Here is a 17715-nt window from a genome sequence, read left to right as displayed (position 1 = left end):
TCAGACTAAATGGGAGTGTAACAATAAAGGCACAAGTTTGTATATAAGCTGTATGCACAACTGTACTTTTTTTTTGCTAATATCTAGTGTGAAAAAATAAAAAATTAAATCTGTTTCCATTTTAGATGTTCATTTATTGCTGAAAGAAGGTGATGTAGCCGTTGACCTCAGACGTAATGCTAGGAAATGTAACACATGCAAGTGGCCGAAGAACGCCAATGGAATCGTCCCAGTCCCATATACCATAGGTTCTCAGTACTGTAAGTGCCTCCTATTTGGTTTCTCATTGTTTTACTTGGTGCAACAAAACTAATGTCAATAGTATTAAACAGGTCTTCCAAAACTTTAATTTTTGATTAACTATCCTTGGGACAGTTGAATGGCGAAGCCAAAGCAGATCATTGTCCACTTTGTGTACCCAGGCACAGCGCCACCCACAGTTGTGGCTGTAGCTAGTACTGCAGTTAAATGCATTTCCTATCCATGTGAATGGGATGCAGCTGCAAGAACTTGTTCAGTTCTAGATAGATAGTACTGTGAATGGGTAAACTGTAAATATTACATAGGACTCACCAACCATAAGCCAGAAGGGTTTGTGACAACGCAGACATTTATGGCCTCTCAACACGTTCAATCTTTGACAGCAGCAGTGAGTACCAGCTCCATGCTGGAAGTGGCCAGCACCCATGTGGTGCAAAAACCGCTGCAAAAGTTTGGCCGCAATTCACCAAAAGGATGAAATAAGTAAAATATCCTTTATTGGCAAGATAAAATAGATTCAAAGGATACATGCCAATATAGACTTGATAAAGAGCAGGTCTGCCACTCACACATGATTGTCATCCAAATTGATTGCAAAATACTAGATTTTAATTTCACATTCAAATTTTGGCTAATTTTATAGGTTCACATACGTTTGCCACTCGGGCATGTGATATTGGATCACTTACTTCATTTTAAAAAGTCTAATTTTTTTATCGCTTTGCCGTTTTTGTTAGTGTTTATTTACGTTTTAGGACTTATGTGAAATTCTGAAGGGTTCACAAACATTTTCAAGCATCACTGTGTGCCATTCTAAAGGCGCTGTGTACATGGCTCCTCCTGATGTTACTTATTTTAAATCTGATTTATTCAATCTTCTTACCTGCAGCGGCATCAGAAGTATCTCTGATCAATGACGCCTTGAAGGAATTTGAGGTGATGACCTGTGTGCAGTTTGTGAACCGGATCTCTGAAGCGGACTACCTCAGTATAGAACCTGGAACGGGGTAAGTGGTAATATTTACTATTGACTATTGTCTATAATCAATTACATGACTGTTTCCTATTAGAGATTGAGATTTGCAACTAATCCCCACTGTGACAAGAGCTTTTAGGCACTGTTGAGCCTCCTCCACCAACAGCATGTGTGGCACCACCTGCTACAGAACTGACCACCAAAGAAGCATGGATGCTTTGGAGGATCTTTTAGCCTCATGTTGCCTTCAAGTGGTATGATGATCTGAGGATGTGGGCTGTAATAATCACTTAATCAGGTTAACAGTGCAACTATTTTGTAATGTAAATTCCTTACATTCATGCTTACAGCAATTATGAGTAGATGGTTGCAGTGCAATGTTCCAAGTCCACAAGATTTCATCCCGGGCCTTTTGATTGATCCACAGCTTTGGTATCTCCCTTCAGCATAGTCTTTAGTCACAGTCCATGCTCCAATCCATGACCGTAGCACATGTCTCCCACTCCAGCTGGCAACAACAGTCCTTAAGATGGCTCCTCACACCCAGATGATAGATATCATGACCATAGCACATGTATCAAGCTCCAGTCGGCAACCACAATCCCAACCGAGGTTCTCCAAATGTCTTTATGGGTTCAGTCATGGGCAGAAGAGCAGACCTGTCTTCCTCCAGAAGGATACATTTCAAAAAACTGACCGTCACATCCAAACATAGACTAAGTGTGAACAGGTGCTGAACCTAGAGTCGCCAACTCGTATATAGTCAAGTAAATAAGGCAGCACACTGTAGCGCTAAAACATGCAAACATGAAACACGAAAATTGAACTGCATTACTGCACTAGAAATATGAAAAATGAGAGCGTTTAGCGCATAAAAATGGCCAATTTTATGTGTACCTGGTATCCACTTTACGGCATCTCTCTTATACCAGGTCCTACACTTGCCTTTCCTCGCTGAGAATAAACGTCTCCATCTGAATGGGTACCTGTGTGGCTACCAGGTACACATAAAATTGGCCATTTTTATGCGCTAAACGCTCTCATTTTTCATATTTCTAGTGCAGTAATGCAGTTCAATTTTCGTGTTTCATATTTGCATGTTTTAGCACTGCAGTGTGCTGCCTTATTTCCTCCAGAAGGAGCCATGGTTCATTGGCCTGCTCCTGAAGAGGGTCTATTCTCAAAGGGATCTAGAGACTTCTTTTTTTAATTCATCACTTCCGTTCAGGACATACTTCCACAGGAAGAGGGTGAGGGAGGTGAGCCTTGATTGTCCGATTGTTCAAATAATCTGTATATATATCTTAAGCTGTGTAGGTTAGAAAACTGCAGTGATCTGATGCAATATGTAATGAGCATGCATTCACAAACTAACATATAACAAGAGTCAACGTACAGTCTCATATGAAATAATGGCTCAATTGAGGCCTCTGAGACACGATCAAGAGTAAAGGTACCGTCACACTAGACGATATCGCTAGCGATCCGTGACGTTGCAGCGTTCTCGCTAGCGATATCGTCCAGTGTGACAGGCAGCAGCGATCAGGCCCCTGCTGTGCTGTCGCTGGTCGGGGAAGAAAGTCCAGAACTTTATTTGGTCGCTGGACTCCCCGTAGACATCGCTGAATCGGCGTGTGTGACACCGATCCAGCGATGTCTTCACTGGTAACCAGGGTAAACATCGGGTAACTAAGCGCAGGGCCGCGCTTAGTAACCCGATGTTTACCCTGGTTACCATCCTAAAAGTAAAAAAAAAAAACACTACATACTTACCTACAGCCGTCTGTCCCCGGCGCTGTGCTCTGCACTCCTCCTGTACTGGCTGTGAGCGTCGGTCAGCCGGAAAGCAGAGCGGTGACGTCACCGCTCTGCTTTCCGGCCGCTGTGCTCACACAGACAGTACAGGAGGAGTGCAGAGCACAGCGCTGGAGGACAGACGGCTGTAGGTAAGTATGTAGTGTTTGTTTTTTTTACTTTTAGGATGGTAACCAGGGTAAACATCGGGTTACTAAGCGCGGCCCTGCGCTTAGTTACCCGATGTTTACCCTGGTTACTGGCATCGTTGGTCGCTGGAGAGCGGTCTGTGTGACAGCTCTCCAGCGACCAAACAGCGATGCTGCAGCGATCCGGATCGTTGTCGGTATCGCTGCAGCGTCACTAAGTGTGACGGTACCTTTATGGAATGAGTGCTTTTAATTTTTATCTTCTGTGTACATTATATCCAGTCAGCATGTCTTCCTTTGCTTATTGTCACTGAATGGAAACATTGATTCCAGACGTGAACACTTTCCAGGTGAAATTAGTACACTTAAGCTGACGAGCAAGAAAATCTCTAATGAAACACAATAAGTTTAATGTAACTGGTGCTCTGCGCTGGAGAAAGTCCACATCCCATACAGCCATGGATTCCGCTCAACATCCATTGGTACAGTAGTCTTTAGAACAAGGCCAGCCATTGGTGTATTTCCAAGGCCAACACTCATCCTCCCCTGATGATATCACCTCAGCAACACCCTTATCTGGTTCCCAGGCATTGTCCACGGCAGGACCATCATCCGTGATACAGCTGACCGCTTTCTCCATTTGGAAACATCTGCCTAATAAGGCTAACTGTTATTCTCTTCCAATAAATTATCTAGAAGAACTTGTTGATGCTGAATTTTCTTCCTTGGCCTTTGGAGTACTGCCCCTAATTGAATGTCTGCTATATAAAACATTAAGTGTTATCATGGCGGAAGAGGTGAACAGAGCAGAACACTAATCAGGTGTTGTGCATTCTGATCTACTCTCCCTAGTCTGTAATACCCTAAAATAGTCGCTGATTTCCCTGCCTTCTCTTTTTTAGTGGCTATGATTATTCCTCCTGATTGGCTCTGCTAGACCATATGATGTAATAGATGTAAAGCATTATGGGGAAGTCTTTTAACGTCATGTGAGCCTGCTGCTCTCTAGCTGGTGGAATGCCAGGCAAAGTGTGAACTGGTGCAGGGCATTTCTTTGGGAGTTTATGCAAATTGAGTCACAAATTGTATCTACCCAAATAAATGTTCATCTTACTAATATTGCAATATGACAAGTATGTAAGATCTCCTGTTTATGTTTTATACATAGCTGCTGGTCTTACATTGGGAGAATATTAGGCAAACAGACCGTAAGCCTGGCCAGGCCAAGCTGTATGGTGTACGGAGTGATACAACATGAAGCTATGCACAATATTGGGTTCTTCCATGAACATACCAGAATGGACCGAGATAACTACATTGACATCTTATGGCAGAACATGGATAAAGGTGAGAAGTTTTACAAATGTTGGTGGTCAATCCTTTGAGTGGGTTCATGTATGAGGATCATTCAACCAATATCTACATTGTCCTTAGAGAAAATCTGCTAAATCCTTACTTAACATTCTTAAATACATAATCTTGTTCTCATCTCTTCCAGCTTACTATGGTAATTTTGATACTGCTGATGGAAACACCTTTAGCATTCCCTATGACTATGCCTCAGTGATGCATTATAACAAGTAAGTCCAGATGACTAATGTAACTCGTTGTCCCTTATTCCATTTACTGTTATTTCTTATTACGATGTCACATGTTTCGGGTAAGAAAAAAACCCTTGATATATTTTGTAATATAGGACTCCTGAAAGCCAAATTTTCATTATATTGTTAGACTTATTCCCTAGGCAGATACTAAGCAGAGGTGTAGGGAGTCAAAATTTGTACTTGTGTTGACTCTAAACACCTTGGTCAGAATACTTAAACACCCTCAACGGGACATAATGAGTTTGTGGCACCCCCATTGTACCTCAATACCAACACCCCTCCTACGAATCTTAAACCATGCCAAAAAGATTTATATTAAGTGTTCAGGGTTATTCCATGATCAGTTGTTCATCGCTGCTAATACGTCTGTCCAAGTGATGACGACTGAGCCACTCTTTTCCCTTAAATTCCCATCGGCTCCAACTGTTTCTGTAGTTGTCAACACATAGAAAGTTATTAGTATGTCAGCTTGGAATGTGACCCTTTATAGAGAAGTATTAGCTGAAGAAAATGGCTAGAAGTCCATCTGCTGATATTGGTAGGCCAATAAAATTAAGAAGGGCTCATCGATTTGGGCAGCAATGACCATATAAAACATGGTTAATCCAAATCTGCCAGGTGGAGAACTGCTTTCTTATGCTTCTTCACCCTGGTTGATAAAGTGGTTGTTTCACAATGACATCTCTTTAAGCTAACCGTAGATCCCCAGATAATTTTGTACTTTGTCATCGTCATTGCATCCCATTGATGGCTCTTCATCGGAATGTCATACTACCAAGAGTTTTACTTAACAATTTCATGATGCAAACTGAAAGGAATTTACTCTGAGAAAAGCACACTATGTGTAATGAAAATATGAATGACTACTTATGCATACACCCACTACTATGCAAAATACATCTTCACCCTTTTTTTTTTCTAATAGTTATGCTTACTCCAAAGACTATATTTCGCCTACTATAGTTCCAAAACCTGATCCTAGTGTGCCAATTGGACAGAGATCAGGAATGAGCAGTCTGGACGTGAAGAAAATTAATGCCAACTATGGCTGCAGTAAGTTTCCTTTGCCTGATGTCTTCTCTGAAATCCTAAATATTCTCATCTGTCATTTGATGTGAACTTTACACTCCTCACTAACCTTGTCCATTTTTGTTACGACAAAAAAGACCTCTGTAGAGCAAAGCTGGTGACGACCTCAGGATCTCTTTCTGGAAGCAGTTCCATGGCAAACCAAGGTGGCGGAAACTGTCTCTGGCTTATTCAAGTCCCATACATGAAGGTAAAATGAATGCAGAAAAATATCATTGAGCATAAAAATTAGATATTTGTGGATTTTTTTTTAATCTAAACTAATAGCACTTTTTTTTTTTGTCCCAGGTTTCATTGCAGTTTAGCAATCTTAACATCGCTTCTACTGACTATGTTAAAGTATATGATGGTTTCTCTAAATCATCACCTGTCCTGCTGGACAGAACCTACGGATCTGGGCCAATCTTACCTTTGGTTTCTTCTGGGCGAAACATGCTCGTAGAGTTTGTGAACACAGCTAGTTCCACCTCCAATACATTCACAGCCTCTTATGTCACTGGTAAGTGTTTAGCATTTGTTCTCAGATGTCCAAAAATATTCATCCAATGGTAAATGAATGGCCCTAATATCTTGATCAAAATGAACAACTGTCTCTACCAATCCCAGTAGCATCTTTTGCTTCACCAAAGTATAGGGTGAGAAAATAGATGGTGGATGAACACTTCTGCCCGTGAGATAAAAATGTAACTTGTCGATCCTTGTGGTAACCGACTACAGATATTTAAGGACTTGTTGACATGCTCCGTAGACCTGAAGTGGTACCCAAAAATATAAATCTATTGTCTATGGTTGCTCTACTGTGCAGTTCATGAATATTAGAGAAATGTTAGCTAGATCCACTATTAATCTTTATAGTCCATGTGTATACATGAACACTAGTGATGAGCAAGTGTACTGGTTGCTGGGGTTTTCCTGAGCACGCTCGGGTGGTCTCTGAGTATTTGTTAGTGTTCGGAGATTAAGTTTTCATCACGGCAGCCTAATGATTTACAGCTACTAGACAGCTTGATTACATATGAGGATTCCCTAGCAACCAGGCAAGCCCCACATGTACTCAGGCTGGGTAGTAGCTGTAAATCATTCAGCTGAGGAGATGAAAATGTAATCTCTGAACACTAACAAATACTCGGAGATCACCCGAGCGTGCTCTGGAAAACCGGAGCAACGAGTGCACTCGCCCAAAACTAATAAACACCAATAATTCCATATTTACTAAATCAGCTATTTATACAGCTTGTGGAACTGCACATGTCACTCACCTCTAAGGGTCATCACAGATGTCTCATAGTTGTCTATTTCCTTCACTCTCTAGCCCATAGCTATATTGTGTGTCTTTAATACCAAGGTCTATCCTGAAGTGATAAATATTATAATTTTAACCAAATCGAGTCAACTTTAGAGGTCCATCAAGGATGTATGTCGGCCTCCACCCGAGATTAGTGGCCAACAAATCTATTCAGTGAAGACAAGAACCAGGAAAATATAGAAGGGGCTACAAAGAAAATCTGATACTACCCAAAGATAATAAAAACTAAAACCTTTTACCCTGTAACTATTCATTGTTTCTAATTCTTTGATGTTGTTTTTTTACTTTTTAGTGTAAAAAAAAAGATTGGAAATAACATCATCTATGAAAGGCACCAGCAGAAGATGGGAAGCATGAAAATTTTTATTCCATCTTTCAAACCTTTGTTTTCTATTTAAGAGGTCATCAAATTTACTGATTGTTAGCCCATAGTTATGTATGCTGTAATCATACACTCAGCATTTAGAAAGTAGACTTCCTCATAGCTTCTAGACTGTAAGCTGTTGTAAGCAGCACCCTCGCCCCTCTTGTTTGATTTGTTAAATGTCTGATATTCTTTGTACGTGTCACCTCTGAATTGTAAAGTACCATGGAATATTTTGGTGCTACATAAATAAATATTATTATTATTATTATCATAATTATTATTCCAATCTTCACTATGGGTGCTACCGTAACAGAAGTATTGGGTTGCCCCCACCTCATTCTATGTCATGTGCAAACTTTGTCCCAGTAATAAGGTGGTCTCTTTGCCTTCTATTTCTGGTATCCACATAAAACACTAAGGGAACATAACAGCAAGTGCTCAGTTCCCCTGATGTGCCGATAGAGGGGATATTTTTTTCCACACCATTCACATTGAGATCAGAGTGCTGACCGCCATGCACTGGAGAGGACCAACTGTGTTGGGACCACCACAATTTTGCACCTTATGGTAAATATGGGGAATTACGTAGTTGATGCCACAGAAAGCCCAACTGACACTTATAGTAGAGTAGCCTCTTTGGAGGACTTCAGTAAGAGAAACACATCTCATTCCCTGTTCATCAGCTGCCAGAGATAGCAATTTGTGCTAGAAAAGTGTCGGCAATCCTGTATGTGTCCTTTCCCTCCCCCTGCATGGATGTCATTGTGGGCACTTACCCATTCGCGTTCCCTCAGTGTCTGTTGTCACCAGGACCTGCACATTGCAGGTCTCCTGGGAGTGTGCTTAAGGCTTGCATGCTGCTTGATTCTTTAAGGGCCGGCCACTTGTAACGCCTGCCAGGGCCTGGGGGTTACTCGGTACTGGGCTGGTTCTTAAGGGGATGTGTCACGGTGGCAGTGACCCGGTCCATGGCCCTGGGCATCCAATACAAGGGGAATAAAGATTATGAAAGCATTCATGATGCCACCTGTGGTATTCGCTCAGTAATGACCAACGCTACGTAAAGGGGTCCTCTGGGGTGATGTTATGGCAGCAGGGATGGAATGGCTCCCCACAGGTGAAACTGGGTCCCCAGGGCTCCCGGTGTCCAGATAGACATGGTGTAGAAAGAAGCAGAGGACACAAGGTTGCAGTCTCTTTATCTTTTTACTGGTGCAAGGCAGCCACAGTCCAGGTTACGGATCACAGATGCTGGTGTGGTCCGGCCGGCTTGGAACCGATTCAGGAATCCCGTTAGCCAGGTGGGGTTGAGAGCCTTCCTCTCTGCACTGTGTTGAAGTCCCTTGATGCCTTAGGCCTCACACAAGGTCCTCACTCTCTCTCTGTCCCTTTTGGTAGGACACTACCCGCATGGCAGGTAACGTGAGCCTTTTTACAGGGCCTCTTAGATGACGCCGAGCTTTATGTGTTACTGTGCCTTCTGGTGTTAATAGTGGACAGGAGACTTGCAATCTGCTGTCTGCCGGTTTCTGCTGTGGGGCATGACGTTACCCCCACAACCTGGGTCTTTCGGCTACTGGTTTCATGTGCTTCAGCATAGAGAAAGCTAAGTCGCAGCTTCACTCCAGCTCTTTACTTTACCTTGCTCCTTCCTCCTTCACGCTCTCTACAAGCTGTTCTGTTCCTTTCTTTCCTTTCCAGGAGCTGCACCACCTCACGTCTGCACGACCCCTCTCTTCCTCACTGCTCTAAAGGCCCCTTCACATTAAGCGACGCTGCAGCGATACCGACAACGATCCGGATCGCTGCAGCGTCGCTGTTTGGTCGCTGGAGAGCTGTCACACAGACCGCTCTCCAGCGACCAACGATGCCGGTAACCAGGGTAAACATCGGGTAACTAAGCGCAGGGCCGCGCTTAGTAACCCGATGTTTGCCCTGGTTACCATGCTAAAAGTAAAAAAAAACAAACACTAGATACTTACCTACCGCTGTCTGTCCTCCAGCGCTGCGCTCTGCTTCTCTGCTCTCCTCCTGTACTGGCTGTGAGCCGGAAAGCAGAGCGGTGACGTCACCGCTCTGCTTTCCGGCTCACAGCCAGTACAGGAGGAGTGCAGAGCGCAGCGCTGGAGGACAGACAGCGGTAGGTAAGTATCTAGTGTTTGTTTTTTTTTACTTTTAGCATGGTAACCAGGGTAAACATCGGGTTACTAAGCGCGGCCCTGCGCTTAGTTACCCGATGTTTACCCTGGTTACCAGTGAAGACATCGCTGGATCGGTGTCGCACACGCCGATCCAGCGATGTCTCCAGGGAGTCCAGCGACGAAATAAAGTTCTGGACTTTATTCAGCGACCAACGATCTCCCAGCAGGGGCCTGATCGTTGGTCGCTGTCACACATAACGATTTCATTAACGATATCGTTGCTACGTCACAAATAGCAACGATATCGTTAACAATATCGTTATGTGTGAAGGTACCTTAAGTCTCTGCCTCTGGCAGACTCTCTCTGACAGACTAACTACTTTCCTTCCAGCCAGAATATATATAGGGGAGCCACCCACAAACTGGATCAGAGCTCCCAATTCTGGCCTGGAGTAAGAACATGCTACATGTTTGTGATTCCTGTTAAAGGGATCCTTCCTCACTTCCAAGCATGGCATCACCCGCCCTGTGAGGAAGGCAATACCACTGTAACAACCAGGAACCTGGGGTGTTACACACTTCTAAAGACGTCCCCACACTATAGCTGGGAGATGTCTAGTATTTAAAACACCCTCCCATATTTCCCTTAGAAACTTTAGTTGATCAGTCAATATCCTGCTGGCTAGTTGTTTGGTACCCTTGCACTCTGTTCCTATCTGTCCTGCTTACCTGATTGTGTCCACCCTGTCTACACCTGTTCCAGTTTGTCCTGCTTATCCCATACTTGCATCCATCCTGTCTGCTCCTCTTCCTAATCCGCCTGAATCTACACCATTGATCCCATACTTGTGGCCATCCCGTGTTCCAGTACCTGATTCCTGATCTGCCTACCAGCCGTTTCCTTTCTGTTTATCCAGTTCCTGTTTCCCTGGAAAGGCGCACACCTGTCTATATATGCCCTCACAGCTCACAGTGCATCTCAGACCAAATGAGAATCATGAGGTCAATGGAACGGGCCAGGGAGCTCAGAGACAGAATTGTGGCAAGGCACAGATCTGGCCAAGGTTTCAACAGAATTCCTGCAGTACTCAAGGTTCATAAGAGTGCAGTGGCCTCCATAGACCTTAAATGGAAGAAGTTTGGAACCACTAGAAGTCCGCTGCCACTGGGGTCAGCTGCCACTGCTCCATGTTCTGTTCTGGAGTTTCATCTTGCATTCATCTGGAGCAAAGTCGAACCCCACCATCAGGTGCTCTGTCAAAGAGTCAGGTATTCACCTAGTCATAGCCCTCCAGGCTCTCCCTGGACCATGGCATAATGGATCCATGACCACATACAGTGGGTACAAAAAGTATTCAGACCCCTTTCAATTTTTCACACTTTGTTTCATTGCAGCCATTTGGTAAATTCAAAAAAGTTCATTGTTTTTCTCATTAATTTACACTCTGCACCCCATCTTGACTGAAAAAAACAGAAATGTAGTAATTTTTGAAAATTTATTAAAAAAAGAAACTTTAATATCACATGGTCATAAGTATTCAGACCCTTTGCTCCAGTATTGAGCAGAAGCACCCTTTTGAGCTAGTACAGCCATGAGTCTTCTTGGGAATGATGCAACACGATTTTCACACCTGGATTTGGGGATCCTCTGCCATCTTCCTTGCAGATCCTCTCCATTTCCGTCAGGTTGGATGGTAAACCTTGGTGGAAAGCCATTTTCAGGTCTCTCCTGAGATGCTCAATTGGGTTTAGCTCAGGGCTCTGGCTGGGCCAGTCAAGAATGGTCACAGAGTTGTTCTAAAGCCACTCCTTTCTTATTTTAGCTGTGTGCTTAGGGTCATTGTCTTGTTGGAAGGGGAGCCTTCAGCTAAGTCTAAGGTCCAGAGCACTCTGGAAAAGGTTTTCATCCAGGATATCTCTGTACTTGGCCACCTTCATGTTTCCTTTAATGACAACCAGTCATCCTATCCCTGCAGCTGAAAAACACCCCCATAGCATGATGCTGCCACCACCATGCTTCACTGTTGGGATTGTGTTGGGTAGGTGATGAGCAGTGCCAGGTTTTCGCCACATATACCACTTAGAATTATTGCTAAAAAGATCTATCTTCATCTTATCAGACCAGAGAATATTATTTCTCATAGTCTGGGAGTCCTTAATGTGTTTTTTAGTAAACTCTATGCGGGCTTTCACATGTCTTGCACTGAAGAGAGGCTTCCGTTGGGCCCCTCTGCCATAAAGGCCCAACTGGTGGAAAGCTGTACTGATAGTTGACTTTGTGGAACTTCTCCCTACTGCATCTCTGGGGTTCATCCACAGTGATCTTGGGGTTCTTCTTTACCTCTCTCACCAAGGCTCTTTTCCCACGATTGCTCAGTTTGGCTGGACGCCAGGTCTAGGAAGACTTCTAGTGGTCCCAAACTTCTTCCATTTAAAGACTATGGAGGCCAATGCACTCTTAGGAACCTTGAGTACTGCAGGAATTCTTTTGAAACCTTGGCCAGAACTGTGCCGTGCAACAATTCTGTTTCTGAGCTCCTTGGCCAGTTGCATTGACCTCATGATTCTCATTTGGTCTGACATGCACTGTGAGCTGTGATGTCTTATATAGACAGGTGTGCGCCTTTCCAAATCAAGTCCTATCAGTTTAATTAAACACAGCTGTACTCCAATGAAGGCGGAGAACCATCTCAAGGAGGATCACAAGGAAATGGACAGCATGTGACTTAAATATGAGTGTCTGAGCAAAGGGTCTGAATGCTTATGACCATGTGATATTTCAATTTTTCTTTATTAAATTTGCAAAAAATGTCTTCATTTCTGTTTTTTTTCAGTCAAGACGGGGTGCAGAGTGTACATTAATGAGAAAAAAAATGAACTTTTTTGAATTTACCAAAAGGCTGCAATGAAACAGAGTGAAAAATGTAAAGGGGTCTGAATACTTTTCATACCCAGTTTGAGTAGTTGACATGTGTTTGTACGTATGCAAATTGCATAAAAACAGTCACGTCTGGCTGGCTGCTCTTCCTACTTCATCTAATGCTCAGTGAAAAACTGCAGCCCCTTCTTTGAGAGAAACAGGAAGAGAAACTAGTTGGCACATGATCGTAAGGGTATATACATATAACATCTTTAGACTCCGGCATCCCTACTGAGTTTTCTCAGGTGGTCACACTTCAAAATGCCTGCAGTGTTTTTCATGAAGTGTATTCTTTGGTGCGTTTTTTTTTTTTTGGTTGGGGGGTATCTCTGTGGGTCTCCTGCCAGCTTTTCTTTTATAACAGCTTCCCAGCTATCAAAGCCTGAAGCGGTTAAAAGTGACCACAGATGGAACATTTGCCTAGCAAATAATTTTTGCCTTGCTTTGTAGTGTTTTTTTTAGTGCATTTTCAGGCAGATTCCTGAAAAAGTCATTGTGTGCACATATCAAATATGAAAATCGCATGATGGTCATGTGAAGACTGCTGGAGTCGGCAAGCAGAGCCAAATCCTGACTGAATATATTACAGTCCTTAGAATTCGGCATGCTACAGTGCTTAATTTATTGTTAATGCATCTAGCATAAATACAGATGTAGTAAACTTTAACTTGTTGGAAAGCACACTACTTCATCAACATAGCCATGTATTACATTATATGACTGGTTATGGATCGCTACATTTGAACAGGATCAGAACCAATAACAATAAAGGAACACAGCACCCGAACCATCCTCAGCACATAAATACATCACCAGAACCACCAATATTACATAAATACATCACCAGAACCATCATCAGCACATAAATAAAGCACCAGAACCATCCTAAGCAAATAAAAACAGCACCAGAACCAACATCAATTCATGAAACATTGTCAAACTTAGTACAGCAATCAATTGCAATGTCAGGTCATCCCCATATGCAACTGAACCTACAACTCCCATTTATGTCCTTAACAATGGTAAGGAGATGCTGGAAGTTACTCCCAGCCAAATGATGAGAAAGTCAGTTTCACAAGTAAACAATTGCACTCAGGCACCTTTTACAAGGGACATCTCTGACTGGGGTGATTCTTTCTTTTCTTCTCCATCTTCTTCAGATGCTATAGCGACTTTTCACATCCATAAAACTTCTCTGCAGATTGCCATCTTCTCCATTATACTGTCTGGAGCATAATATGGGGCTCATTATACTGTATGGAGTAATATATAAGGGTTATATTATTCTATGTGGAGCATTATATGGGGCTCATTATACTGTATGGGACACTATATGGAGCTCATTATATTGTATGGAGGACTATATAGGAGGAAATTGACTTTTGTAAAGTGTTCACTGCTGAGGACAATTTTTACTGGTAGAGTACATTTATCAATACATCGATTACCTCTAATACTACAGGTATAGAAACCCTGAAACCTGTGGATCCTCAGTCACCTGAAACTCCTCTGCTATATGGTATTGTAGACTTTACAATAGATATCACTCATGTAATGTAAGAAGTAAAATCTTTGACATTGTACTGTACCTATATTTCTCTGCTGTATCTGTGCATCATGAATTGTGGTATGTGTTAAAGGGGCCTCCTGAGACTCTTCGCCCGGAGCCCACGAAAACCTGGAGGCGGCCTTGTGTGTCTGTCTATGCATGTGTGCGTGTATTTATACATGTGTATGTATGTGTCTTATGCATGTGTGTATGTATTTTTGTTATTTATTATTATAGCACCATTTATTCCATGGCGCTTTACATGTGAATCTGTTTATCTATGTGTGTGTCTATAAGTATGTATGTGTTTATGCATGCGTGTGTTTGTGTATATGTGAACAATGAACATATTTGTTTTTGGTTCATGGGGAGCGCCCACCAGGGCAGCGGGGTACTCGGTACCGGGTCCGGTCGCTCTCAAAGGGGATGTCACGATGGCTGCGACCCGGTCCGTGGTCCTAGGTGCCCAATTAAAAGGAAAGGTCTTTAAGGGGATTTGTAATGTCTATGTTCGTGATGCCACCTGTGGTGTTCAGTCAGTTGGGACCGACTCTGCATTAAGGGGTCCTCTGGGGTGATGTTTTTGTAGCAAAATGGTAACGCTTCCCACAGGTGAAGCGGGGTCCCCAGGGCTTCTCAAGTGTATAGCAAGATGGTGTAAGCTGCCAAATAAGTGGAGGACACAGAGTTTACAGTCTTTTAACTGGTTTACTGATGGTAGCAGTCCTCAGTCCAGGGTACCAGGTGTAGGGTAGCTGTAGTCTGGCCGGCTTGGAGGCAATAGGAGATCCCTCTCCCAGGTGAGGTCAGTAAGCCTTTCCTACTTGCGCCAGATGGCAAGGTCCCTCTGGTTTAAAGCTTGCTGGCAGAGTCCCCTCTCTCCTGTCCTAAGACAGATGTCTGTACGATACGCAGTTTGAGCCTGTTTATAGGATCTCTTAGATGACCCGGCACTTAGGGTTACTGCTTCACGTCAGACTTGTTACAGGCATTTGACATATAGTAGTATGCTCTCCGGTTCTGTCGCGCGTCCTGGAGAGCAACACCACCTCGGGCTCGCAGTACCCAACTTCTGTGCCCTGGCTCTGAGGGTGTCCTTACAATGTTCCCCTCCTGAGCCCTTTCCTCCACTGTGTTTCTTCCCTCTAAGCTCCTTCACAATTCAACTCCTCACGATATCTCTCTTTCCAGGGGTAGCAGCTCCCTCGTGACTGCTTGGCCCCCACATCTGCTCCAGATGTCCTTCTCCTCTCCTCACTCCTCTACAACTCACCAAGACTCACTGGCCCCTCCTCCAGACCAGGATACATCAAGTCCAAGGAAGCTCCCCTGATTCCCAGTCTTGTGCTCCCCCTCCTGGCCTAGATTCAGATGTGTTGAATGTGAGTGCCTTACCTGATAGAGAAAATCTCCCTTGCCTCCAAGTGTGACATCACCCTCCCCGAAGGGAAGGCAACATTACTGCAGCAACCGGCTACCTGGGGTGCTGCACATGTATGATACTGTAATTGTAAAGAATAAGAAAATCAGCCCTGCTCTTTAAAAGGGTTATTCACCAAATAATCAAGTTATCTCCGATCCATAGGATCCAACCAATGCCCCCCACCAGAGATTCTGAGAATAAGGGGTCTGCAATCTTGTCCTGAATGGAGCAGAGTTGTGCATGCTTGGCCTCTGCTTGCTCCATTATTTATGGAGCTGCTGAGCGCTGCTATTTCCATAAGTTCCATAGACAATGAATAGAGCAGATGTCAAGCATGCAACCCCCCCCCCCCTTCCAATCCATTCATGTCTGAGCTGCAGAGTCCTGCTGTCAGGATTGCTGGTGGTCCCAGGGTTCAGTCCCTGAAAAGTCAATAATTTAACTCTTATCATCGGGATTGGGGATAACTTGATCTATGTGGTGAATAGTCCTTTATCAGATGCAAGATAGTATAGGGCTATCAGGCATATAATTTAATATATATGGTTGGGCTCAGCAGAGCCGAATCCTAATCGAGCTATATATCTCCATCTCAGTAAAGGCCCCTTCACATTAAGCGACGCTGCAGCGATACAGACAACGATCCGGATCGCTGCAGCGTCGCTGTTTGGTCGCTGGAGAGCTGTCACACAGACCGCTCTCCAGCGACCAACGATGCCGGTAACCAGGGTAAACATTGGGTAACTAAGCGCAGGGCCGCGCTTAGTAACCCGATGTTTACCCTGGTTACTATCCTAAAAGTAAAAAAAAACAAACAGCACATACTTACCTAACGCTGTCTGTCCTCCAGCGCTGTGCTCTGCACTCCTCCTGTACTGTCTGTGTGAGCACAGCGGCCAGAAAGCAGAGCGGTGACGTCACCGCTCTGCTTTCCGGCTGACCGACGCTCACAGCCAGTACAGGAGGAGTGCAGAGCACAGCGCTGGAGGACAGACAGCGTTAGGTAAGTATGTGCTGTTTGTTTTTTTTTACTTTTAGGATGGTAACCAGGGTAAACATCGGGTTACTAAGAGCGGCCCTGCGCTTAGTTACCCGATGTTTACCCTGGTTACCAGTGAAGACATCGCTGGACCGGTGTCACACACGCCGATCCAGCGATGTCCACGGGAGATCCAGCGACGAAATAAAGTTCTGGACTTTCTTCAGCGACCAACGATCTCCCAGCAGGGGCCTGATCGTTGGCCGCTGTCACACATAACGATTTCCTTAACGATATCGTTGCTACGTCACAAAAAGCAACGATATCATTAACAATATCGTTATGTGTGAAGGTACCTTAAAGAATATATATCAATATATATACAGTATATATATATATATATTTAGAGGTGTGGGGGCTTTTGCTAAGGTGCCCTGTGAACTCTATGTATGCCCCTGCATTCAAGGCGGTGATAATGAGGACAATCTGGCCTGCTTCTCAGAGCCTGAGGCTCCAGGAATCCCATTGCCAGATTGCCCTCCTCGTAAGTGACATGCCAGGCAGGGAGGGGGGCCCAGACATGTTTCTTGCCCAGGGGCCCCAAGCTGTTAGTGTCCGCCCCTGGATGAAATAATCTGCCTTGTTGATGTTGGAGTGATGTCTGTTGACAAATATATGTGCGGGAGGAAGTGGATAAGCCCTTCATGGCATTGGAATCAAACCTAGCATCCAAACTGTGTAGTCTTCACCACCTGGAGAGAATCCCCCTTGCCTCCAAGAGTGACATCACCCTCCCCGAAGGGAAGGCAACATTACTGCTACAACCGGCTACCTGGGGTTCTGCACTCCTCCCCCCCGTTAACTCCAGTACTCCCGGACTTGGAAAAGAAAAGAAACATAAACAGGTTACTTTAAGATGAACAAAACATTTTTAGAATGCTTGATAACTGGTAAAACAAATTAATAGTAACTTTGGCTTCCCTTTATGGAAGGAATTTATTTCTTTAACGTTGCAAACATATTTACTATAAAATGGCTATTACCCCTGTGAATCGCCCCCAGTAGGGCAGTTTGGTACTCGGAGCCGGGCCCTTCGGTTCTCATGGGGGATGTCAAGGTGGCTGACCCGGTCCGTGGCCCTAGGGGCGTCCGTTGTA

The 17715-nt window shown here is 44.0% G+C and overlaps 1 protein-coding gene across 2 annotated transcripts in view; it reads left to right on the top strand.

Annotated features, from left to right (window-relative positions):
- The window catches only part of LOC138638685 (astacin-like metalloendopeptidase), a 149332-nt gene that overhangs the window by 104044 nt on the left and 27573 nt on the right, over positions 1 to 17715 (top strand). Inside the window, exons 5-12 of one of the 2 annotated variants that reach the window (XM_069728180.1) lie at positions 126 to 260; positions 1151 to 1268; positions 4349 to 4527; positions 4679 to 4760; positions 5710 to 5837; positions 5951 to 6063; positions 6162 to 6372; positions 7472 to 7903. In XM_069728180.1, coding sequence (XP_069584281.1) covers positions 126 to 260; positions 1151 to 1268; positions 4349 to 4527; positions 4679 to 4760; positions 5710 to 5837; positions 5951 to 6063; positions 6162 to 6372; positions 7472 to 7476 — 971 coding nt within the window. In that variant the 3' untranslated portion in view covers positions 7477 to 7903. Of the gene's footprint in view, positions 1 to 125; positions 261 to 1150; positions 1269 to 4348; positions 4528 to 4678; positions 4761 to 5709; positions 5838 to 5950; positions 6064 to 6161; positions 6373 to 7471; positions 7904 to 17715 lie in introns of those variants that run through there. The other variant, XM_069728179.1, reaches the window with a different exon arrangement.

The sequence above is a fragment of the Ranitomeya imitator genome, chromosome 5 (genome assembly GCF_032444005.1).
Source record: "Ranitomeya imitator isolate aRanImi1 chromosome 5, aRanImi1.pri, whole genome shotgun sequence".
NCBI lineage: Eukaryota > Metazoa > Chordata > Amphibia > Anura > Dendrobatidae > Ranitomeya > Ranitomeya imitator.
The sequence above is the reverse complement of the archived record's forward strand: the minus strand, read 5'-3'. Positions and strand labels throughout refer to the sequence as shown.